The 25,420-nt window shown below is 54.7% G+C and overlaps 1 protein-coding gene across 1 annotated transcript; it reads left to right on the top strand.

Annotated features, from left to right (window-relative positions):
• The first annotated feature begins 11,217 nt into the window (after positions 1–11,217).
• On the top strand, positions 11,218–20,679 carry SGCA (sarcoglycan alpha). Its single transcript, XM_045526212.1, has 10 exons — positions 11,218–11,301; positions 12,160–12,279; positions 12,365–12,519; positions 12,751–12,823; positions 13,119–13,317; positions 13,846–14,008; positions 14,984–15,192; positions 15,482–15,508; positions 20,026–20,218; positions 20,521–20,679. Exons 1-9 carry the CDS (start codon positions 11,265–11,267, stop codon positions 20,204–20,206), a joined length of 1,164 nt encoding a protein of 387 aa, XP_045382168.1. The 5' UTR covers positions 11,218–11,264; the 3' UTR covers positions 20,207–20,218; positions 20,521–20,679.
• Positions 20,680–25,420: the final 4,741 nt, after the last annotated feature.

Raw genomic sequence — 25,420 nt, 5'->3', positions numbered from 1 at the left:
CCACACCACTACAGAAGTTGAGAGAAGACAGAAATCTCATCTGGGTCTTGGGGTTGGGATTTTGGGCAGAGTGTCCTCAGAAGCTCTTGTATGGATTGGAGGAGGGCGCGGGCCCCTGGGTGTTCTGCCCAGAATCTCCCACACCCTTTGGGTGAGTCATCTTAACTGGTCCCAGCCAAGGGGTCTGTGCCCACGCTTCTGGCCAGGTGGGGAAGCCCCCAGCTTCTGAGGGTGGGAAGAGGAACCAGCTGTCAGGCCCAAAGACCCTGGGACCCCCAACATCTCCAGCAGCAGCTTGGAATGAACTAGAATAATCAGGATTCCCTCCAGTCTCCCTGTCCAGAGATTTGGAAATCTCAAATCCAGAGATTTGGAAACCCTTTAATGGCTTTGGGATGTGGAGCCAGCCTGGAGCTTGGGTGACTGAGGCTAATGAGTGGGATTATTATTTCATGGGCTCCTGGTGAGCGCAGCACCCCCAGCCAGAATTCCCGAAGAAGCTTTTATGGAGCGGTAAGTGCTTTACCATCACTCTTTCCCTGGTGTCAGGCCGAAGCCGGCTGGCCTGTGAGATGGGTGGGGAATGAGGTGTCCTTTCCTCCATCCCCTCCCTGCCTGCCTGGAGCAGTAATCCCACCTGATAGAAGGGAATCTGCTATACACACTGAAGGCTTTAAACCTATGTTCGCTCAGCAGGCTGTAATTTTCACCCATTTCCTTGGGTTCAGCACCCCAGGATAATTTAACCACCCTTTCTCTTTCCGAGGAGAACTTGATGGCCAAGTTGCCTGGTAGTCTTTGGATGTAAGTTTCTTCCTTAACGTTGCCCTGGCATAGAGGGTGAAGTGGTTCCCAAGGTTGACCCTGGAACCAAGCTGCCAGAGTTCAAATCTTGACTCTACCACTGCCTAGCTGTGTGACCTTGGACAAGTCACTTATCCCCTCTGTGCTCTGAGAGGACACCCTGAGGCCCAGAGAGAGGTGAGAGTGGCTGAAACACAGAAGATAGGGTGTGTGGGGAAGGAGATGCCTTTCCCAGCCTTGCTAAAAGGCAGCAGGCTGTAGTAGGCGGAGATAATCGGCCCATCTGATGAGGGCCCTCTGGGAAGATGCTCTGTGAGGACTGTTCTTCCTCGTTTTAAACACTAGGTGTAACTGCAGAGAGGTGACAGAGGCGTGGAGAGGCCTGATGTGTGATAAGTCCCAGGCCCTCAGCGCCCTGGGCTCAAGCCCGGGCTGGCTGCCAAGGCTGGCTTCTCTTTCCAGCCCTGGGGCCTTGAGACTCAGCCTGTAAAAGTGGTTTTTCCTTGGCCAGGGTCATCTAAGCAGAGGCTGGCCTAGACCCCGCCCTCTGGCCCTTTTGTGGTGAGCCCGTGGTCCTGGCCCCAGTCACTCCCCTTCATCTGCCAACCTCTGCCAGGGACTGGAGCTGGTTCTAGAATGCAGGAAAGGTATGCCTGTATGTGTACAACTCAATCCCGGATGTCAGTGTTGGAAAGGCCTTTAGTGGCCCTTGGCTGACCCCTTCGCAGGGCGAATGAGGAAGGTCGAGAAGTAGTGTACCCAGTTTTAGAGGAAAGAGACCAGGCCAGGATTCACCAGGCCTGAATCGAGTCCTAGCTCCACCTGTTTGCTGGGTGACCTTGGGCTAGTCATTTCCTCTCCCTAACCCTCAATTTCCTCAAAAAGCTCAACTTGAATGTCTGTTTCCTGAGCACAGGGGACACTGGGTGTACCCCGGGTGTCCTCCACTCCGTGTGTGGAGCACAGCAGAACATGGGCTTTGAAGCCAGAGCCTCTTTGTTAGAATAACAGGGGACTTCAACAAATTCCTTCATCCATAAGGTGGAGATAATATACCAACCTCATAGAATTGTTGTGAGGATTAAATGAGCTCTCAGTGCATAAGGCACCAAGGCGGCGCTCGGAGTGCAGGCTCTTACTGACCGCACGAGTACCCAAGCGTGTATGGCTGTGTGTGCACGCGTGCACCTGCGTGGGCAGGTGTGGCCGAGAATGAACATCAGTGTTTGCATCTCTAAGTGTGTCTGCATGGGACTTTGGGTCTCTCATTTCCTTTTAAGGTCCACTATGTAAAATTCTGAAACATAACCAGCCCCTGCCTTCAGTTCCTCCCAAGCTTTTGGGATCATTCTTGGGGAGAAGGTGACCTCCCTTCTCTACCTCCCAGAGTGTTTTCATTCCTGCCTGTTGGGGCCACAAGCCCACCATTGCCCCTGCAGGGAGAGGGGTCCCTTGGGGTCCTCCCGTAGCTGGGAGACTCCCTTGCCGCCTGTTCCCTCACTCTGTCCCCTTTCTTTCTCATTCTCCACACTTCACTCCAGTGGCACTGGGAAAGTTCAGATATATCTTGGAGACCGAGGAGGGAGGGGACACTGAGAAGAGTCAGGGTGTGCGTGTGTATGTGTGTGGGGGTGTGTGTGTGTGTGTTGGGGGTGGGGGAAGGGGTGGGACAGAAGAAAGATTTCTCCAAATCATCAGTTGCTTTAAAAGAAAGCCTATATTTAGCTGGGCTTAGAGGGGCTGTAAATATGTATTTTGCAATGCAGATAGCCATAGCCGTGGGAGCTCCAGAGATATGCAGGGAGGTCAAAGAAAAAAAAACAATCAGAAGGATTAGGCAATATATTTTGTCATCAGCAGATTCAAAGAATTCTTTTTACTGTCTGCTCCCACTACTAATAATACACATTTCTGTATTTTGATGGTTCCTATTTTTCATCTGCTCTCTGGATCTTGTGCGGTGGGGGCCTGAGAAGGCTAATGGTTCTCAGAGTCTGCCAGCCTTTTCCTTGCCTGCCCTGGGTCAGGGGAAAGAGGACCCTGACATCTCCCATCCCCACTGCCCCTGCCGGGCTCTGCCAGGCTCGCATGAGGCCTGCACAGGTATAGCCTCCATTAACACCAGCTCAGGGCTTGCCCCTTCAGGGCAGTTCTACTTCTAAAGACAATTTTTATTATTTAGCCTTATTGTTTTACTTTTAAAAGTTTCTTTCTTTATTTCTTTCTTTTGGCGGGGGGGGACAGGGTCTAACTCTGTCACCCAGGCTGGAATGCAGTGGCCTCATCATAGCTCATTGCACCCTCGAACTTCTGGGCTCAAGCAATGCTCTCACCTCAGCCTCCCAAAGTGCTAGGATTACAGGTGTGAGCCACCGCACCTGGCCTGTAGAAGTTTCTTTAAACATAAGAGATGTTCAGAGAATCCTGTAACAAACAGAATTTACAAATGCTAGCAATGTGTCATTTTTGCTTCAGGTTTTTTCATATAAAAGAAAGAGAATATTCGAGTTTGAGTTGAAACCTTTCCTTTTTATCACCCCATCCCGTTTTCCACCCTCCCCACACTCAAAAAATTGAAATGCATCCTTTCTGGCCCATAATTTGTGCATTATAATTTTGCAATTATAGCAAATTTATACATATAAACTTCACCATTTTAACCATTTTTAAGTGTATGGGTCATTGGCATTATGTACATCCACATGGTTGTACAACCATCACCACTGTCTGTCTCCAGAACTTTCTTCCATCTTCCAAAGCTGAAGCTCCATACCCATGAAACAATTACTCCTCATCCCGCTACCCCGATGCCCCTGGCCCCACTGTGCTACTTGCTGTCTCTGTGAATTTGACTACTCTAGGTACCTCATATAAATGGAACCATACAGCATTTGTCCTTGTGTGTCTGATTTATTTCACTTAGTATAATGTCTTCAAGGTTGATACATGTTGTAGCATGTGGCAGAATCTCCTGCTTTTTTAACTATAGTCCATAATTTCACATTTTCCCTAAACATTTAAGTATTCATAGAACAGCACACAGTAGTGCTGCCTTATGGAGTTCTGTATTTTTACAATTTATGGAACAGCCATCATACTATTACCTGTACCATTTTGTGCCTTTTCCCACTCACCATACTTTCACAGGGGAATCTCGTTTGTCCATCTGGTTTGCTCATTTTGACTTCTGTTTATTATTTTATCATGTGACTAAGCCGTAATTTATATATCAGTTCCTCTACTGATGGGCATTTAGGTTGTTTCAGTGTTTCACTATTATAAGGAGGGCTGCAATAAACACCCTTCCACTTTTCTCAGAACCCATCTTTAGAGAGTACCCTTAGAAGCAGAAAGCTGGGATTGTAGGACAGGTACACTTTCAACTTCACTTGTACTGCCAGACTGCTCTCTGCAGCAGCTGAACCGATTTATCCTCTCACCACCAGCATTTATTTGTGCAAGATGTCCTGTGTGACCATCTCCTTGCCAACATTTGCTCTTGTTAGAATTATTTTTGCCAATCTGATGGGTGTGAACTGGTATCTCATTTGAAGCTACATTCCCTGCCTCTGAGGTCAAGCGTCTTATTGTGCTCATTGGCCGTCTGGGTGTCCTCTAGGCAAATCACTTATGTCCATATCCTTTGCTAGCCTACTATAGCTTTTGGTGCAAGTTACAGCAGAAAGCCTAGCTAGAAGGGCTTTAGGTAAAAAGTAAATTTTATTATCTAACATAACAAGAAGTCCTAGGGTTGGTTAATTCAGAGGCTCAACTGTAACATCACAGACCAGGTTCTTTTTGTCTTTCTGCAATACCCTCCTTATTGTGTTGGCTTGTCTTAGATTGGCTCCCTCATGGTCCCAAGATGGCTGCCTGATTTCCAGGTGTCTCACGTAGACAGCAATGTCCAAGGCAGAAGAAAGTGGATGCTTTCTTATTAGAGTGTCTTCTCCATGGGCCTCACAGGAGATCTCTCTTCCCATCTTGGTGACCAGAGTTGCATATACGTCCACACCTAAACCAGTCACTGACCAGAGAAACAAAATCATTGTGTTATGTGTAGACCAATCACAGTCCACCTGATGAGGCTGGGGAAGGCTCAGCTTCCCCCAAAGCCCAAACCCTCGAATCAGATCGGGGTTCTATCATGGTGGAAGAAAGGAAAGGATGCTATTTGGAATGGCACTCAAAAGGTCTGTCCTTTCCTTATTGATTTCTAGAAGATCTTTCTATATTCTGAATATTAACCCTTTACCTGTTGTATGTACTGCCAACATTGACACCCACACTGTTCCTTGTCTTTTAACTTTGTTTGTAATGTCGTTTTCATAACAGAAGGCTTTTTTTGAGGGTAATGTGATAAAATCGGTCAATCTTTTGCAAGTGTGTCTCTTGTCTAAGAAATGCTCTCCTACCCTTAGATCTCCTATGTTTGCTCCTAATTATTTTAAAGTTTTGTTTTTCACTTTTAGTTCTTTCGTTCATCTGGAATTCATATTTATGGACGGTGTGAAGATTTTTCATAGGAAAAGCCAATTGTCACAACACTTTTTATTAAATAGTCTTTTCTCTCTCACTGAGTTGCAGTGCCACCACCATCATAAATCAAATTCCCACATATGCTTGGATCTGTTTCTGGCCACTCTATTCTATTGATCCCTTTGTCTAGCCCGGCACCAATACCACATTGTTTTAATTACTATCGCTTTCAAAAAAGTCTTGGCATCTGTTAGGGGCAGGTCCTTCTCCTTATTCATTTTCAGAATTGTCTAGCCTTTTCTTGGGCCTTTGCTCTTCCCTTTACAATCAGTTTGCCGAGCTCTGTGAGAAATTCTGTTGGGATGTTTATTGGACATGCATTGGATCGACAGATTGATATGGAGAGAATCATCTTCATGATATCGAGGCTTCTACATCTCTCCATTTATTCCTTTTATAGCCTGTAATGTTTTCCTTCATAAAATATCTTGAAATGTCTTTTATAAGTTTTTTCTGGACTCTGTAAATTTTATTTTTTTGTGAGTGATTGCTTTTGAAAAAGATACTATGATTTCTAATAAATTATTGCTAGTGTATAGCAATACTGTCGAATTTTGTATTTTATTTTGTGTTTGGATGTTGATCGTTGTCCAGCAACCTTGCTGAGCTCACTTAATAACGCTAACAATATGCCTGAAGAATCTCTTGGGTTTTCTTTTCTTTTCTTTTTTCTTTTTTTTATAATTTAAAGAGGTTTATTCTGAGCCAAGTTTGAGGACCATGGCCTGGAGCTACGACCAAGAGGCCTTGAGCAAGTGGTCTCAGGGTTTTCTATTTGAGTAATCATACCATCTACAAATGATGTCAGCGATTTTGTCTCTTTTACTTTCCTAATCCTTCTATCCGTGAATGGTGGCTTCAAATCTGACCTCTAAATCCAGCTCTCAGGCCATGCCAGTGGGCTGGCCCTGGGCAGCTATTACCCTGCACTGTTAGTTATAAATAAATAAAAGACCCCTTACTTTCTCCAGAGCTTTACAGTTTACAAAGCACTTCCACTTCCATTATCTCATTGATCCTTCTTACACTCACTTTACATACAGGGAGTGTCTGGGTAGAAATGGTTCTGGGCTTGGTGTCCAGAGATCCAGCTGTGCAGAGCACTGTGCTGTGGCATCTAGGACAGTCCCCTTGCCCTCCCTGCGTTCTGTTTCTGCAGTAAGCCAAAAAGCTTGGCCAGGAATGGTCTCTGGCATTCTGGAACTCATGTTTGATGGCTTTGGTTGGTTTGAGGCTCAAGGAAGCACTTTGAGGGCTGAAAGTCACCAGTATAAAAGGTGAGTATCTGCCTGCGGTGGCTCACACCAGTAGTCCCAACTACTGGGAGGCTGAGGTGGGAAGATGCTCGAGCGTAGGAGGTCAAGACCAGCCTGGGCAATATAGCGAGACCCCCGTCTCTAAAAAAAAAAGGCAGGGGGATATTCTGGAGATACACTTAGGTGTTTAAGCTGGTACCCCAAAGTGTCGGGGGGGGTCCAGGGGGATATGGAAATGTCCCTGGAAGTCAGAGGCTTGATACAGATGATGGGGTGGGTGGAGTGGAGAAGAGATCATTATGCCTAGCCCCCTGCCTCCATGCGGGTTCTCCTCCTTCCGTAGGGAAGAACATCTTCTGGATCGGAAAGGGAAGGACAAGACACAGCCCGTGGCCTTGGGCCCCTACTGCGGCACTCAACACGTACTAATGACGCCAGTTCCCAACCGGGGGAGGGGCGCTCCGCTGCCATCCCGCCCCCACCCCCGCTCCGCCCCGACATTGCGCAGGCGCAGGGCTGGGCTGCAGCCGGCGAACGCGCCCTCTCGTGGCGGACTGACCAGTCGCACCCTTTGTTGTCGGGCTGGGGGCGGGGAAGGGGATGCGGGAGAAAGACGTAGGTGGAGTCTGGGAGGCAGATGCGGAATCAGATCACAACGACGACAGTCCTTTCCCTTTGTCCCTCACGACCACGTATGGATGCAGATAAAGAACATACGGCCCTCAGACATCTAGAGACTTAGGGAGACAGGTTCCTAGAGACTGAAGTGGAATGAGACAGAATTGACAGAATTCACTCATTCATTCAGCAAATATTCACCCGGATGGGGAGAGACAGGGACAAAGTACCAGAGGGCTTAAATTTAGGCACCGATGGGCAGAGATGGCAAAGAAGCGAGGACAGAGAACCAGCTCGCTCAGGGCAGGCTGGGTGGCCGGATAAGGCAGCTGCAAAGGCAGCTCCGCCTGAGATAAGGCCGGGAGGGGCGGGGAGACCTGACCCCCAGTTCCCCAGACAGACCTCCAGCTGGGACAATTTGAGCACCAGGAGGTACACTTGTTGCAAGGGATTGAAGCAATCAAATATATTTAAACCACAAATTCATCATTATACTACTAGTGGGGAAAAAACCTGAATTGGTTACAGTCTGGAGGATGCCAGAGAATCAACTTATTTTGAAACTGATAAATACAGAAAAAGAATCAAGCATTTATCTCATCTTTCCTATGTGAACTATACCACTCAGTAACCAAATAGTGAGGAGCAGTTTCTCTGTCTAGAATTATTCTAGCTAACAAAGGAAGGAACGATTGAATTTTGAATATCACCATTTTGGAGGAAAACAAAAAAAAGCTAAGACCCCAGAAATACACGGTGTGTCTCCAGATGGAAGAACACCCCCACCACCTACGAAGTGGTCTCGCCGAAGAAGGTTGAACCTAAACCTGATTAGGCTTCTAGATCCAACTACAATTTACAGGCGATAACAAGGCACAGGAAATACAGAGGTCGGAGGAACCTGTTAGAGAACATCCTAGACATGCAATCAGCAAAATCCAGACTGTGGAAAACTACAGAAGAAATGATCTGGTTCCTTCAAAGAGAGAGAGAGAGAGAAGTGAGAGAGACAGATGGGGAAACCTATAGGTTTGAAGAGATTTAAAAGAGACCTATCAATTAGCTGCAATGTGTGTACCTTATTTGGATCCTTATTTAAACAAATGCATTGTTAAAAAATGACATTTATGAGAAATTGGAAATTTGAACACCGAAACTTGGATATTAAGGAGTTATTGATGATGCTCATATGTGATTATGTTAAAAAGAGTCATTATTTTTTAAAGATACACACTGAAATATTGACAAAATTAAATGGGAGGGAAAATTGGGGGGATATAGATGAAGCTAGATTGGCCTTGAGTTGATAACTGTTGAATCTGGGTGATGAATACATGGAGACTCATTATATTATTCCATATACTTTTTTTTTTTTGAGACACAGTCTCGCTCTGCTGCCCAGGCTACAGTGCTATGGTGTCATCCTAGCTCATAGCAACCTCAAACTCCTGGGCTGAAGCGATCCTCTTGCCTCAGCCTCCTGAGGGGCTGGGACTACAGGTATTCACCACCATGCCCACCCGGCTAATTTTTTTTTTTTTTTTCAGTTGCTCGGCTAATATTTTTTTTCTATTTTTAGTAGAGACGGATCTCACTCTTGTTCAGGCCTGGAACTCCTGACCTCAAGCAATCCTCCAGCCTCAGCCTCCCAGAGTGGTAGGATTACAGGCATGAGCCACTGTGCCTGGCTTATTCGTATACTTCTAAAATTTTTTTTAAAGAAGTTTAAAGACCTATTCTACCCCCTTCCAGGTCCCAAGGCATAGAAGATGCTGCGTGTTACAGCAGCAGGTTGCAGTAAAGACAGCTGGGAGTTGGGGAGGTCCTCCTGTGGGCTAGGGGCCTAAGAAGGCTTTTTGGGGACTTCCAGCTGGCTCCTGGGACAGTCCCTGGCTCCCCTGAATTGGGAAGGATCAGAGGAGGAGGTGGCTGCAGCTTTTCCATTAAGGAAGGCTGGTCTCCATGTGCCTGATGACTCTGGGTACAGGCATTGTTACCTTGAGACAGCTGAGGGTGTGAGTGGGTGGCTCCAAAAATAGCAGGGGAGGCAGAAAGGGGGAGGGAGGGGAGTCACACGGAGAAGCTCAGGGGTGAGGCCTGGGCAGCTGCCCCGGCTCTGGCTCCTCTGCCTGCTCCCCTAGAGCCCTCTGACGCTCCCCCTGCCTCTGGAACCTTTCTTCCTCCCTCCCTCCCTCCGTCTCTGAAACTGCAGAGACATGCCAAGGTGATTCTGGGACAAATACCACCTTGTCTGAGAGCCTGAGTGGACGCTGACTCTAGAATTTGGTGGCTCTCCAGGGATGGGTGGGACAGTCAGGTGGGGAGAGAACGAAGAAAGGACAAGGACTAAGTAACCTTGCCACCAGTTACCCTAGTCTGTGGGCCAACACCAATACCACTCCACAGTGCTGTGTGGCTGGGTCTCACACAGGGGCTGGGGGGTGGTCACCCAGCTCGGCCTAGGAGAAGGAGGGCAGGAGAAAGGCTTCAGAGAGAAGAGGGATGTCTGTACAGGATCTGGAAGGGTGACTGGAAGTCTGCTGCTTAGATGAAGGCGGGACGGGAACTCCAGGCAGAGGGAGCAGCCGGGCAGAGGCTGGAGACTGGATCTTGCCCTCAGGCCGGACCCAGGGCAGGTCCCAGCCATCCTTGCCTGGGGCGTTTGGTTGTGGGGGTGAGGGGGGCAGCACCCTTGGTCTCCAGGCCCTTGAGGAACGCTCGCATGGGCACCAAGGATGTGGGAACCCTAGCAACCGTGGCCCCTGGGCAGGGTGCCCCTCTGCCTGCCCTGAGTGGGAGACCCTGGGAGAGGAGGGCACCCCACCCCATTCACACTTGCACCAAGGTCCTTGGCAGAGGCAGGAAGGAAGGGGAAGTGGTGCCCACGGGTACGTTGACGGCTGGTGCTGATTGCGTGGGCACCGGGCTAAGCACTTCACGTGCATTCAGCTGCTCAGCGACGTGGCTCTGAGGGAGCTACTCACCCTGTGCCTCGGTGTTACCATCTGTAAAACGGGGACAATGATGATATCTGCTCATGGAACTGCTGTGGAACTCCTCATGCTGACCAAAGAGCAAGCACTATTCTTGCCAGTGTGTGGCTGTGGCCAAGGTGACAAGTGTGCCTGCCTCCAGGCCCTCCAGACTCCGTGGGCCAGAGAGGGCACCTCATCCGCTCACCTTTCTCTACCCAGCTGTTCCTGTCCGGGGTGCTCTCTCTTCCCAGACCTACATGCTGAGGGTGCTTGGTCTGGGGGTGAGCGCTGAGTGAACTGCACGCTCATTTGCTGTGAAGGAAGCTGTCACCCAGCTGCTACACCTACTAGTCACCAGGCCCTGTGCCAGGTGACTAGTAGGCGTAGGGACATGAAGATAATAAGATCCCAGTCTCCAAGGAGCTGGGAGCACCGATACCACTTCACAGTGCTGTGTGGCTGGGTCTCACACAGGGGCTAAGGGGTCACCCAGGGGCCGGGTCTCACACAGGGACTAGGGGGTCAACCAGCTTGGCCTAGGAGAAGGAGGGCGGCCAGAAAGCCTTCAGAGAGAAGAGGGATGTCTGTGCAGGGTCTGGAAAGGTGACTGGAAGTCTGCTGCTTAGATGAAGGCGGGACGGGAACTCCAGGCCCAGGGAACAGCTGGGCAGAGGCTGGAGACTGCAGAGGGCCTGTCACACCAGGGAGGGGCAGGGGGAGGCTGGCGGGAGCCTGAGGTGGGTGTAGGGGTGGGGTCGGGCAGAGGTGGGGTTCCAGACAGGAGGGCAGGTACAGGAAGAGTTAGAAAGAACATGAGCTGGAGGGGAATGAGGGCCATCAGGATTTTAAGGGACGACTGAGGTAGTCAGGTTGGGGGTTTAGAAAACGTACCCTGGTGGCCGGAGGGGATGACGGGAGGACACTGTGTGTGAGGAGGGTGTCCTCCCCAGATTCAGTGCTGCTCCGGGCGGGCATGGGGCCCAGCTGCTCAGGGACTCCTCCTCTCCCTCCCTCCCGCCCTCCTCCCTGCCCCTGTCTCTGTCACTCACGGGCAGGGCTGGCCGGCCCAGTCATGGCAGCCACGCTAACCTGGATCCCTCTCCTTGTGGGCAAGTTGGGGCCTTCTTCAGGGGGGAGGTCCAGGATGAGGGAGGGGATTTGCAGTGTGGGATGGAAGCAAGGAGGGTCCTCAGAGGAGGGTGCTGGGGTGGGTGAGGCAGGGGCCCGCAGGGTTCTGGGGTGTTGACGCCATGGCCAGCAGGGGGTCCCCGGCTGGGAGCTGGGCTCTGGGATGTGAGGTGTGGGGCTGGGAGCTCGAGGGCTGGAGGTGTCCAAGGGCCGGGTGGGCCTGCCAGCCCAGGCCCAGAGGGTTGAGGGCCCTTTAATATGCTGGCAGCCGCTGCTTCTGCCTGGGCCCAGGCTAAATTTGGCCCTGAGAGGGAGGGTGGGGCTGGCGGGCAGGGCCTCTGGTTCTCTTGGGGCTTAGGGTCCCCTTCGCTCAGCTCCTATTGCCCCCTGGGGCTGGCCCTGCTCCTCCTGGATGTTAGGGGAGGTAGAAGGGGGTTTCCGGGTCCCAGAATGGCTACCCCCTCCTCTGTAGGCTCCTGCCCGTCCCCCTCGCCTCCAGCCTCTCGGACATTCAGCGTGGGGTTCTTTTCCAAGTGTCACAGCCCAACATCAGTCCCGGCCCACTGTGGCCCTTACTGGGGAGCCTAAATTGAGGCATGGGAAGGTTTTCGTGGGGGCGGCTGCCCCACAAATCCAAACCAAACGGAAGTCGGGGTCTTGTCACCGATGGGAATGTCCAGCGCAGCCTGGCCTGCCCCCCCCCCCCACCGCATGCCCCCGGCCTTTCCAGGGAGCCAGCAAAGGAGCCTTCTTCTCTGGGTCCCAGAGGGGCACCAAGGACTTGGAGGAGAAGGCTCTGAGGCTGGTCTGTGTGTTTGGGACTTGTGGGGTCCCCACAGGTCTCCTGGCAGGGCTGGGGGGCGCCAAGGCCCAGCAGACCACCCTACACCCACTTGTGGGCCGCGTCTTTGTGCACACCTTGGATCACGTGAACTTTCTGCGCCTTCCCGAGGACGTCGGTGAGAGGGGCCCGACCGGGAGGGCTGGGCTGTGCCTTTCGGGGCTCCTGTTGTGACTCGGATCCCCTCTCCTCTCCTCTACCAGCTGTGCCCCCGACCGTCCGCATCACCTACCATGCCCACCTGCAGGGACACCCAGACCTGCCCCGGTGGCTGCGCTACACCCAGCGCACCCCCCGCCACCCTGGCTTCCTCTACGGCACCGCTACCCCAGAAGATCGCGGGCGCCAGGTCATTGAGGTGCCATCAGGGACCCTCAAAAGCTCACGGAGGTGGGGCGGAGGGGATCAGCTGTGGCCTCTTAGGAGCAGCCCTGCCGCTGGGGATTGATTGAGTGTTCCCTCATGGTCATTTGCATATAATTTACATACCTCTCATCTGGTGTGGCATCTCAGTCCTCGCCTACCAGGCTCCAGCTGTGCCAGGTTTCTCTCCCCATCCCACCTCTTAGCTCTCCTCCCCATGCCCCAGGTCACAGCCTACAATCGGGACAGCTTCGACACCACTCGGCAGACACTGGTGCTGGTGATTGGGGACCCAGAAGGTACTTGCTGCCCTGCCCCACCCCTTCCCCAGTAACACCAGTCTTGAGGGATCTGGACGGGGCTTCCAGGCCCTGGAGCTGGGGACAGCCTGGGGGGCCTTGGGCAAGTCAGTGAGGCTGTGGGTGTTGGGGAAGCGTTGTTGGGGCCGGCAGGTGATGTACAGGGCCTTGGAGGGCAGGAAGGGGTATGGTGGTGTGGGGGGTGTGGGGAGGATCTGGGGGCAGGCTTGGGAAGGACCTGGGGGGCAGAGCTGGGGGCTGGGTGATGCCTGAGGTGCCCACCTGGCCTTCCCAGGTCCCCTGCTGCCGTACCAAGCTGAGTTCCTGGTTCGCAGCCATGATGTGGAGGAGGTGCTGCCCTCGACGCCTGCCAGCCGCTTCCTCACAGCCCTGGGGGGGCTCTGGGAGCCAGGGGAGCTCCAGCTGCTCAACATCACTTCCGCCTTGGACCGTGGGGGCCGCGTCCCACTTCCCATTGAGGGCCGTAAGGAAGGGTAGGTGTGCAACCCAGGAGGGCTTCCTGAAAAAGCTTGCTTTTTGTCTGGGTGGTGGGCATAGAACAGGGTCTCCCTAATTTCCATGTGGGGCTTTACCATGACCACCTCCACCTCCCGGCTTCACATCTCTGTCCACTCCCCTCCAGCCACACCCCCATCTCCTTCCTGTCCTTGCTGAGCCCAAGCCCTGGTAACCCTGAACTGGCTACTTCCTGGTGCCCTGTGAGGACATAGAAGATCCGTCCATCAGAGAACATTCTTTGGGGTCTAAGGCCCCCCAGAGCACAGAAGAGTGGGGTGCTCTGTGCACTCTCACTGTAACCCCAGATCTTAGGGGCCCTGCGACCTCTCCTGCCAGGCCCCCGGCTGTACCACATTTCTTGCCTAAACCCCCTCCCAGGCCTCCTCCCCTCTCCCATCCCAGGTCACAGCCTGCAATCAGGGCAGCTTCAACAACACCTGGCCGAGGAGTGCTTGGTGTCCCCTCCCTCTGCTCTGCTGACAGTGGCTTCTCTCTGGGCCCAGGGTGTACATCAAGGTGGGCTCTGCCTCACCCTTCTCTACCTGCCTGAAGATGGTGGCATCCCCCGACAGCCATGCCCGCTGCGCCCAGGGCCAGCCTCCACTTCTGTCCTGCTATGACACCTTGGCACCCTACTTCCGAGTTGACTGGTGCAATGTGTCCCTGGTGAGGAGGGACCCTGGTTCTGGGGGTGGGGGTGGGGCATAGTTCACATCACAGTTCCCCTCCCTTCACATTGCTTCCCACTCCAGTCTCTAATTTGTCCAGTCCCTGCTTCTCTGATGATCTGTCTAGGCCTCAATCAGTCAGTGGTCTTGGTCTTGGTCTTGGTCTTAGTCTTTCGCACACACCCTGAAGTTCTACCTTCTCCCACAAGAGGGCGACAGAGTCTGCACTCCACCCGTGGGGTCTCGAGCTCTTGGCGTCCCACATCTGCCCAGCGCGACATCTAAAACAATCAATCACGTCCCCTGGGCTGGTTCCCAAACCCTTTCCCCACCAAGGGCCTCTGCGTGACAGCTCTGTCTGCTTCCTTCTAAGGTGCCTCCTAGCAAACTCGCCTGCAGCCAGGAGCCGATAGCTCTCCTATTATAACTCAGGAATGCTCACTGCGGCTCTGGGATACTGAGCTGAGGCACCCAGGGTCCCACTCTAGTGTCCTCTGTTCCTGTGAATTACTGACAGAGCAGGAACTTACTCGGGGTTGACAGCCAGGGCCGGGTAATTGACAACATTCTTAAGCACTTGCTAGGCACTGTCCAATCAACATGTTTTATCCTCACAATCACTCCAGCCGGCAGATGCCACTATTACAGACTTTACAGGTGCAGAAACTGAGGCACTTAGAAGTAATTCATCCCAGCTAAGCGCTTGTCTGAATCGGGATTCAAGCCCAGGCAGTCAGACCCCAGGGCTGTGCGCTAACCACTGTGCTGCCCTGCCTCTCCGGGACTTTGTCTCTCCAGCCCCCTAGTCCAGTGCTTGTCCAGCTAGGTCACACGAGATGAGCAAGACAAGCAGGAGGAGCCCTGTGGTTGAATGAGGTGATAGGTAGGATGTCCCTGGAACCCCTGCCCTGTGCCCTGGGGGCCTCTGTGTCCAGCCAGCCACCCCTGGGCCAGCCCTGGGTTCTCTGTGCAGGTGGATAAGTCGGTGCCAGAGCCTGCAGATGAGGCCCCAACCCCAGGCGACGGGATCCTGGAGCATGACCCATTCTTCTGCCCACCCACTGAGGCCCCGGCCCGTGACTTCCTGGTGGATGCTCTGGTCACCCTCCTGGTGCCCCTGCTGGTGGCCCTGCTGCTCACCTTGCTGCTGGCCTACATCATGTGCTGCCGGCGCGAGGGACGGTGCGTGTGTGGACAGAGGGTGGGAAGGCACCCGCTGATGCTCACACCCATGGGACACTCCGTGGCACCTGTGCTGCATGGAGACCCAGACCCCTCAGGCAGTGGGGTTCCCAGGCAGAAAGGAGTGTGGGGCCCCTTTCTAGGCAGCTCGGGGCTGGGGACCCACCTGGCCTGGCACCAGGAGGAGGTTGTGGGTAATCACACACAAACCACCACACACGCTTGAGCCCCGGGGGCGCCTTGGGCAAAGCCCAGAGCCCAGCTAACCTTCTCCCTCGCTCTTCCACAGGCTGAAGAGAGACCTGGCCACCTCCGAGTGAGTAGGGGAGCTGGGAGCTGGGTGGGAGTCCGCTAGATGGCCAAACTGGGCCCTCCAACCCCCCACGGGCAGCATAGACAAAGCAGATTACTCTGGGAAGATGAGCCAGCCTTGACCTCTGAGCCCTAGCCCTGGGCTGGTTGGTTGCTGGGCCTGACCTATCCTGACCTTGCTTTCTTATTTGCTGGTCCCCATAGAAGAGTCTTTCATATCACAGGAGAAGGGTACTTGATGCCACCCTGTGGGAAGGAGAAGCAACTTAAAAGGTTCCCAGCATGTGTGCACACACACACACACACACACACGCACCCCATTATGAGTCAGACACCCGGGGTCCAGGCCAGCACACAATTGCTCCATCATCCTTTCTGGCCTCAGATCCTCCCTCTGCAGGAGGACGCGGTTGGACTAGCTGTGCCTATGGATGCTTCCAGCACTGCCAGCCCTTCCCAAATCCGTCTCTCTTATTTTGCCCCAGGAGTCCCCTACCCATGGACTTACCCCTCCTCTGCACCCCCAGTCCCCTTCCTCTGCTACTCCCCTGAACCCCAGATTCCAGGAGGCAGTTGTGAAATAAGTCAGGCTCCTTTTATTCCCACTGCACTGAGCCTGTGGTGGGCCTGGCGCCCCTGACCACTTGCTGGCCTGCCCCGTTAATTGCAGCGGCCTTTGGCCACTCGGCAAGCCCTTTTGAAAAGCCGTTTGTGCCCCTGTTTGGAGCCCAGTGGCGACCTGCGCTGTCCAGAGCGGCGCTGCCCAGGCTGGCGCTGCCCAGACCTCCGCTGCTGCCGCCGCCTTCTCTTGACCTTGAGCTTGGACTTGGAGGCCCAATTCTTGCCCATGCAGAAGGAGCCCGAGGCCCCCTTGCCAGTCACCTGCTTTAGCATGCCCGTGTCCACCAGCCCCTTGAGCACGCGCTTGAAGTAGCAGGTGTTGCGTGCCATGTTGTAGCCCATGGTGGCAGCAGCCTTCTTCAGGGTGGCCAGGGACACACGTTTGCGTGCGCCCTTGTCTGCCACAGTCTTCAGGATCATCTTGGATATGGTGGGCTTCCGGTGGGATTTGGAACCGGTTCTGCGCCCAGCCTCACTCTTGCTAGAGACCCCTGACACGCTGGCCTGCCGGCCTCCACCCACAGCAGTGTTTGAGGCCAGGGGTGCAGACGTAGGCGGCTGTGAAGTGTCTTTCTGCATCTCTCCCTGCGGTAGGTGAAGGGAGTTGGGTGCAAGGACCTCCAGGATGGCAGCTGGAAATGCCCAGTGCTGCTCCTCGGCGGGCGGCGGAGGGGAGGTGCGACCCTGGTCTGGTTCCCGTGGAGGTTTCCTCGTAGAGCTCCGGCCCACGCCTTCCCCTGGGTGGCCGGCGGGAGGACCGAGGATGATCACCCACGGTTGGCCTCAGCAGACTTGTGCTGTGGGTGCAGGGGGGGGCAAGGTTATCTCTGTGGTGACCTCAGGGGGACATTGTGAGGCCACCAGAATCCTGTCGGGGTCACAGTGGCCCCTTTGTTTCCTCCCGGGAGGGGTGGACAGGAGATGCCAGATGGTGTGGGCATCTGATATGCCGGGTGTCCTGGGAAGGGGAGCTGTGGCTGTGTGGGCCAGATGGGTGGGCGCTCCTGGTGTGTGCGTGTGCATATATGCATGTGCTCGAGCCCGTCTCGGGGTGTTCTGGGCCCCCAGTGGTAAACCCACCATTTTGACCCCACCGTCTCAACCTGTCATTGGGTTTTGGGTTGAGGAATGCAAACATTTTAGACCTCAGAATTACAGCAACATATATGGAATTTGATGGCGAATACATTTTCCAGAGTGAACAGAGATGTAATTCCTTGATCTATGTTAAATCAATTTCATTCCTTGAGCAACTTTCTACACAAAGGATTTAAAAGGCTTTGCATTTATTTTCTGTTTTCATGTTTATTTTATAGACTGTTTCTCCACTGGGATCTGAGATTTTTCATGTAAATTTCACAAGTTGATTCCTTATTTTATGGGGGGGGCGCTGCCCAAATTTAATCCATCGTACCTACTGCTACGGAGGTTATTCTCTTGTGACTGGTATTTCTGCCAGGTTCTGCTTTCCTGGGTCAATTTTGTAGCTCAGGTGTTATCAGGAAAATCTGCTCCCTCCATCAATTTGAAATCAATAACCAATTTACCATGTGCGATGTTTGCCTTAGTTGGTTGGATTTCATGTTGATTTATTTCTACAAAACCCTATTTTTTCCGCTTGTTCCCTGTCTGCCATTTTTTTCAAATTTATCCGCAAGGGTGATTCTGCCGCCTGTTTTTCACCCAGATCAGATTTTACTGGTCACAGAATCCTCCAGGCCCCGACGACCCTCTCCTGTGGGTCCGTGCGCTAGAGGCGGCGCTTGCCGGGTGCCGGTGGCGCGCTGGGTGTGGGTGAGCCCAGGCCACGCGTGTGCATGTGCGTGTGCGTGTGTGGGAAGGCGGCCTGTTCGTGCGTCTCCCTGAGTGATGATGTGGAAGGACCACGGGGAAGGTGCCGCGGGGTCTGGCTTTGGCTCTTGTTCTAGAAAAACAGCCCGTGAATATTTTTCCACCTGTGTGTTGCCAGAGTAATGAGACCCAGATGTGGGGCTGGGGGTGAGCAGGGGGCGCACTGACTGGGGCCCTTCCCCGCTGGGGCATCACCTGCCCGGCTGTCTCCGTCTCAGCGTCCACACACCGGTCTCCCTCTTTCCCCTCCGTCTCCCCTGGCCTGGGAACGGAAAATGGTGTTTTGGACAGCCCAGCTTGCCAAATTCCAGACTCAAGAGCTCATCTTGACCCACCCCCGGCCCTAGACAATGACTCCACGTCTTCCCACTGGCCAGACAGGACTTGGTCCCACCCGCCCCAAGGAGTGCGGCCTATTCATCGTGGAGCTGGGAAGTCTTTTCTGTAATCTAACTGGCTGGTCTCTAAGTGGAGTCTGTGTCCGCTGACTGAGACCTGCACACGGGTGGGGACCACGTCCCTCCCCCATCTAATCTGTAACCAAGTGGCAAGTGGGGTCATTTCAGCCCTGCCTGGGGCCCCAGCCCCTCTAAGAAAACCCAGTTTGATTGTTTATCGTGAAAAGTGCCAGCTCTGTCTGACCTGGCAGCCAGGTAGTCTGGGAGAATGTCACCAGGCTGGGCCAACTCATAAGCGTGGGTTCGTGGACAAGGGGCTTGGAAACACCCTTCCACTGGAGGCCAAGTTCGCCAGCAGGCTCGCTATAGTAAAATAACACTGAAGATGAAAATAGCAACTGAACGCTCCCTGTGATAATACCTACCACTTGCTATAAGCTCGACCAGGAGACATTCTCAGTGCTTTTCCTATATTAACTCATTCAATTTATACAACAACTGCATTATAGTTGGGGAAACCGAGGCTCAGAGAGGTTAAGTAATTTGCCCAAGGTCACACAGCCAGGAAGCGAGGAAACCCACATTCAAACTCAAAGCAAGTCTTCATGTTTAATTACTGTGCTACCCTGCCTGTCGGAATGAACTAAAGCTTGCCCCTGGACAGCAGAGAGTAAGTCCCCGGGAACGTCCAAAGACAATGAGGCTGAGCCTTCTGAGGAGGAACTGGAGCTAGTGCTCAGAAAGGACTCTCCCTGGGTGGGGCCACTTAGTGCTGCTGGGACTTGCAGCCCCTTGGAAAATCTCAGGGTGGAGCTCAGTGCCCGGTGTCAAGGAGCCCTGGTCTGAAACAAGCCCAGGGAGACAAGACTCTGAGTTGGGAGCTGGTCGGTGCTAGGGGTGGGCTGGGGTGGGGCCAGGAGGGGGTCAGGGTACAAACAGAGTGGAGGACATGCCCGAGAAGCCAAAGGATGAGATGCTCAAGGCCTGGCAGGATGTGGGGAGGGCGTTCCTGGAAGGGGAGACAGCTCGGGCAAACTGAGGAGGTGATAAAGGGTAAAGGAGAAGGCAGGTTTGCCAGCCTGAGCCAGGGACATAGGGGCGGGAGCGGGAGGAGAAGGGTTAGATGCTCTCTGGTTGGAGAAAGTATTGAGGGAGGGAGCTGAGTGCTAGACGGGATGGAGAGGGTCACCAGAATATAAAAACAGAATACTGTATTAAGCCCAGCAAATGCTGGATTCTGGAAAGATACATCCACTGTGGATATCTGTTTGTGTCTTGGTGTCACATGAGCACTTACCGTTGCTGGGCACTGTGCTAAACCTCGAGCCACATTTTCTCATTTCATCTTCACAGCAATCCTAGGAGGTAGGTGTTATTATCCCCATTTTACAGTTGAGGAAACTGAGGCACGGAGTGGTTAAGCCACTTGCCAAGGACACACAGCTTTGAATCCAGGCTGTCTGCACCCAGAGCCTGTGCTTCAATCACTGGGCGTAGAGCGGGCACCATAGAACTTCCTCTTTGTTCCCTGTGCTCTCGTCACATGTTTGACTGGTGGGGAGGACAGCAGGGTGGCTCCTAAGCAGTGCTAGGCTGAACCCTGGGGCGACTGACTCCTAGAGCTGATGGCCCCCCGACCCTGTGCCTCCAGCATCCAGATGGTTCACCACTGCACCATCCACGGGAACACAGAGGAGCTGCGGCAGATGGCGGGCAACCGAGAGGTGCCCCGGCCACTCTCCACCCTGCCCATGTTCAACGTGCGCACAGGCGAGCGGCTGCCCCCGCGCGTGGACAGCGCCCAGGTGCCCCTCATCCTGGACCAGCACTGAGGGCCTGGCCAGGTGGGTTCAGTGGGCACTGCCACCCTCATTTCTGGGAAGGAGGTGAGGTGACCTCTGTCTCAAGGCTGGGGAAAATGGTAGGGTGGGAGGGGTCGGGGGAAGGGGCACATGGACCTGCCTGCCCCTCTGAGGCAGCTGTGGGGGTGCCCAGCAGTGCCAGGGCTATGCCCCCAATGCCAAGCACTTGGGGGTGGAGGGTAAAACAGGAGGACCAGGGACTGGCCCTCTCAGCCCTCCACTGTCCCTTCCCGAGCTGTTCCAGGTTGAGCCCTGGCCTCACCCTCCCTTCTCTGTCCACTCAGGGAGCAGCCACGACCCCTGGCCAGCCGTATCCCACCTGCTAGTTCCAGCTCCTGGCCCAGGTGGACCCAGGCTCTGAACAAGCAGAGAGGTAGATGGGGCGTGGTGATGCTGCTGTTCAGTTTCAGGACGCATGGAATAAATACCTGCTGCTCTGCCTATCTATTGCTGCCTTGGTTTCCCTTTCTGCCTTCTGGGAGTCCCCAGAGGCAGCTAGGGGCTGCCAGCCTTTGGACCCTTGGCATCTTGCTCTTTTGTCAAATCCTCTGGAAGGAGGAGGGAAGGACCTGCTATATGTGGCCCTCACGTGAACTTGATTGCGAGGGATTACTGGATCAGTATCCCCATTTTATAGACAAGGAAACTGAGGCCTAGGGAGAGTAAGTGACTTACTCTAGGTCACAGAGCAAGCAAGTGGCAGAGCTTGGGTTCAAACCTGGCCTGTCTGCCTCCACAGTACTTTCTGGAGGACTGAGGGGCTCTGGAAGCAGGAGATCCAGGCTCTCAGCGGGAGATTTATTTATAGTTGACCCCTGTCGCCTGTCGAGGTCCCCTGGAGGGAAAGTCCCTTTGTGCCTGTATTGGGAGAGAAGCCAGTCTAGGTATGGAGAGAGAGAGGATGGAACACGGGTCGCTGAATGCCCTGGGCACAAGAGGTCCCCTCCTTGTGGGCTCCCCCAGAGAGAGGGCAGGGTCCAGAGGAGCGGAGAGGGCTGAGCGGAGAGGGCCGGCTCTGCCCACTCACCGCCAGCCTGGCCAGGCGCAGTCTCACATTTCCCCACTCCCATGTGGGGACAGACTGCAGACAGAGCCTGAGCAGGGGCCCAGAGGAGGGAGGACACACGGCCAGGCCCCTGCCCAGCTCTACCCTGGGTGGCAGCTCCAAGAGAATCCAAAAAGGGGCCAGCCACTCACCCCCTGGGCCTCTTCATCCCTCTTCTTCTGCAGGGAGCCCCAGCCTCCGAAAGCCACACAACTCCCCTCTTAGGGCGCTTTTGGTCCCTGCCTCAGAGAGGCCTTCCCTGTGCCCCTGCGGCCCCGGGCTCAGCTGCCCCCACAGCCCTCCTCGCCCTCTGGGAGGGTGGGCTCTGTCTGGGTTCACCTGTTGCTGTCCTCTTCCCACACCAGAGTGCAGGATGCGCCTGCCCCCAGTAGGCATTCAGGAACGTCCCGAAGGAAAGCAGGAAGGGACGCTTGCTCGGGGTTCTTCAGGAGGGTGCTGCCCCTGCTCCTCTCAGGGCAGAGGTGAGCAAGGCCATTGCTGAAGCACCTTCCACTGCCTCCTGGTCCTCCTGGCTTTGCTGGGTGGCCACAGGCACCGGCTGGTTACTGATTCGGGCAGAGGAGCAGCGAATGTGCTCAGCAAACATTTGACCACTGCTCTTTGGGTGCCCACCCTCTAACCAAACGGGTTGACTGAAGGTGCTTCTGACATCTCATTGGCCATTTCCTCCTTTTTCCTGGTGGAAACCAGGAGTTGCACAGAGTCTGCTCAGGCTGGAGGCTGGAGCAGGCAGCCAGCGGTCTGGGCGGGTCCTTCCTGGTCCCTGCCCCCCCAGGCCTCCTCTGAGCTCTTCCTGTGCTGGCCAGGGACAGGGACCCGAGGGGGTGAGGCCAGCATCTCGCCTCCCTCGGCTTCCCAGCTCTGCCTTGGGGTCTTGGCAACGCCTTCCTCCCTGCTCAGCTCCAAGGAGCACACGGGAGCCTGGCTGCCGGCCTGAGAGGAAGTGGCCCAGACAAGTAGCGGGGAGGATGGCGTGCCTGCAGAGGACACCGAGCCGTGCCTGGGCACACGCACCCGCGGCCCCGGCACAGACACACTCAGGGCCCCCTGCTCTCTGGGCAGGGTTCCACCCCCCATAGCCCACGACAAACAGCAGCAGCCTCCCCCGCCTCCACCCCTACCCTGAGACAAGGGCACACTCTGTTCCACGAGTCCCACCATGGCACTGCCCACGCGGCCCCCACCTTCATCCTAAACGGTCCCCACGAGTGGGCTGGACATTTCCTCACCATCTCTCCACCCGCCAGACCTGGGGACACAGGGCACCCCTACAGCTGGCCTCAGCCCTTGGACTCACAGTTCCCCGGAGCAGGACTGGAATCATGGTTCTGCCACACAACAGCCGGCTCAGCCAGCTGACGGTTAGCTTACTCATAAGACGATAATCACAACTGCCTTGGGGCTGTTGGAAGAATTAGTGGGAACGGGGCACTCTGGCAGCTCCCAGGAACGGAGACGTTACCACATGCAGGTACTCACACGATCCCGCCAAGGCCAGAGGTCCGTGGGGTCTCCTTGCCCCCTAAGGCCCAGACTAAATAGGCTCCATTTCCATCTGCACCTTGTGAAAAGTTCACTCTCTCCCTGTAAATTTGGGGTGGAGGCCTAAATTCACACGGTCCTTAGCACAGATCTGCCGCCTGATGCTGTGCTGTCCAGGACGGCAGCCACGGGCCACACGTGGTCCCGCAACACTTGCTACGTGGTTAGTCCACGCTGAGATGTGCTGTCAGTGCCAGATGCAATGATCTTATTCTGGGATACATTGGGTTAAATAAAAGACATCATTAACATTCGTTTTACCTATTTCTTTTTTTTAAATGACTGTTAGAAAATGGAAGGTTACATAATGTGGCTCTCTTTGTATGTTTATCAGGCAGTGCTGGTTGCATGGCTATTCCCTTCTCCCCACCCAGATCGGCTCACGCCCACGGCTCAGCCCCTTGCCTTGCGGTCTGCAGAGCCCCAGGCCTCTGCACGCAGCGGTGTGCCGCACAGCCGTGAGTTCACCTGGAACTTGAACACGTGGCCTCCTTCTTCTAAAATGTGCTCTGGTCCCCACCGTGGTTCTCAGCCACCTCTTCCTCTCTTCTCTGTCCCTTCTCCTGGAGCACCCCCTTCCCAATTCCTCCCATTGTCCTTTGCAGAGAAAATCCCCCTTCTCCACGCCGGCATGCACCCAAACCCACCTCCCTCCTGGCTTTGCCTTCCACATCCTCTGCGAAGCGTCAAATCGCCACGTGCGTTAGGACCCAGCACCCTTCCTTCTCCCAAGCTCTTGCCTCCCAGTCCGGCGACATGCCCTCCGCCTGACCTGGAACCCTCTGGAGCACGACGGAGGAAGGGGACAGGGAGACACAGCCTCTCCCCAGCACCAGGGCTCCCGCTGGATCGGGGACTTCAGGATGGTGGTGTTGTCCCACACCCAGCCTCTCCTCGTCTTTCCCACACTGCTCCGTGCTCACCCCCATCCATCTCCATTCACACAGACAGAGTCTCCTCTGCCTTCTGTCATGCTTGTGACACGTGTGTCCTAGATGCCATGATCCATGGGTTCTCAGTTCACACGGCGTCACTTCCACTGCCGTAGGCGTGCGGGGAAGCTGCCCTCACAGACGTCCACCGCCCCCAACACACGCAAACACACGCTCACACACACCCCGGAGTAGGGCGCCTGTGAACGCAGATGCATTTGGTCACAGGTGGGGGCACACTTTCCTCCTCGCAGGCACCCCCAGGAGACCCGCACGGGGGCCACTCGGCGGCACTCACCTCTCTCCTCAGACGCCATCGCTCAGGCCTCCTCGTGTGGGCGCTGGCCTTGTGAGCAGCCACCCCGTCTGCCACGCGGCCCCACACTCCACACGCTGCCCCTCGTCCCGCCACACGCCGGGGCACCGGCCAGCTGCCCTCCCTTGCCCTCTCCTTGCCCCGGCCCCACCCAGCTCCGTCCCTCCACCACAGTCTTGGAGGGTTAAGATGCTGAGAGCGAAAGATGGAGGGAAACCCCACCACATTCCAGCTGTAGAAAATCCTGCCAGGAGCTGGGCTCCCGAAGAGCAGCAAAAACAAAAAATCCAAACGAAGCCTCCTCCCTTTCTAGAATTTTCCATCTGGATTTGACTGAAAACTCAGCCACGGGAACATGGTCCTTCTCCTCACGGAGGAGACAAAGGTGAGCCCGGCAGAGTGGCCCTGGGAATGGCAGGCTCCGTGCCACTGCGAAGGGGGCAGCGAGGGTCTTGGGGAGCCGGCCTGGGCGGCCGTATTTAGGGCAGCTGTGATGTCAGCGGAAAGGAGGGTTTGAGCCGGGAATGTGGCACAATGGCCCCTTTGTCCCCTCTACTCTTGTCCTTCACAGGCACCGAAACCACATGCCAACCCACACCACGTGACACAGATGTGACGCTGCACTCAGGGCACTGACACACAGGCTGTCGCCGCTGCCCCGACCCTTGGGCATGGGCCCACCCACAGGCACACACGCACTCACGCACTCACGCACCTGCGTGTAGATCTGTACATGTGTGGTGAGAATCAGACTCACTCCTGTGCCTAGGACCGTGCTGCCCAATCTGGTGGCCACTGTCCCACATGAAGCTAGTAAAATTAATTGCAGTAAAATTCAATAAAAGTAGAAATCGCATTCCTCGGTCACACTAGTTGCGTTTCAAGAGCTCGATGGCGGTGGTTGGCTGGTGGCTCCCACCCTGGACAGCACAGCTACGGGACACCTTTGCTGCTGCAGAAAGCACTGGCCTGAGCCCTGCACCACCGCTGGCTCCCGCGTGGGCTGGTTTTCACCTGCTCTTCCTCGCACACTTGCTCACCTCTGTGTCCAAGGCACACGCAGCACCACACTCTTGCCTGAGGGACGACCCAGATCACTTTCTCTCTCTTTACGGTGACAGTCTCTGGGATGCAGGGCCAAGGTCAGCTCTGCAGGAATTTGGAAGGGCTGAGCTAAGCTGGGTTGGACGGGGGGCATGGGGGACGGTGAGACACTTGAGCACTGAGCAAGCAGAGAGAAGGGACATCGTTTTAGGCACAGGACAGGGCACCCAGAAAGGCCTGGAAGTGGAGAAATGTGGTGCCTATGTGGGAACTGAGGTCACCCT

The sequence above is a fragment of the Lemur catta genome, chromosome 15, assembly GCF_020740605.2.
Source record: "Lemur catta isolate mLemCat1 chromosome 15, mLemCat1.pri, whole genome shotgun sequence".
Lineage (NCBI taxonomy): Eukaryota > Metazoa > Chordata > Mammalia > Primates > Lemuridae > Lemur > Lemur catta.
This window is presented reverse-complemented; position numbering and strand designations above follow the sequence as displayed.

What these genes read in the sequence shown, in the direction of transcription:
- SGCA (XM_045526212.1), top strand. Translation starts at nt 11,265, where the DNA reads ATGGCAGCCACGCTAACCTGGATCCCTCTCCTTGTGG. An exon ending in GCGGGCGCCAGGTCATTGAG is followed by an intron (nt 12,520 to 12,750) that starts GTGCCATCAGGG and finishes CCCATGCCCCAG; the next exon opens with GTCACAGCCTACAATCGGGA. An exon ending in ACTGGTGCAATGTGTCCCTG is followed by an intron (nt 14,009 to 14,983) that starts GTGAGGAGGGAC and finishes TTCTCTGTGCAG; the next exon opens with GTGGATAAGTCGGTGCCAGA.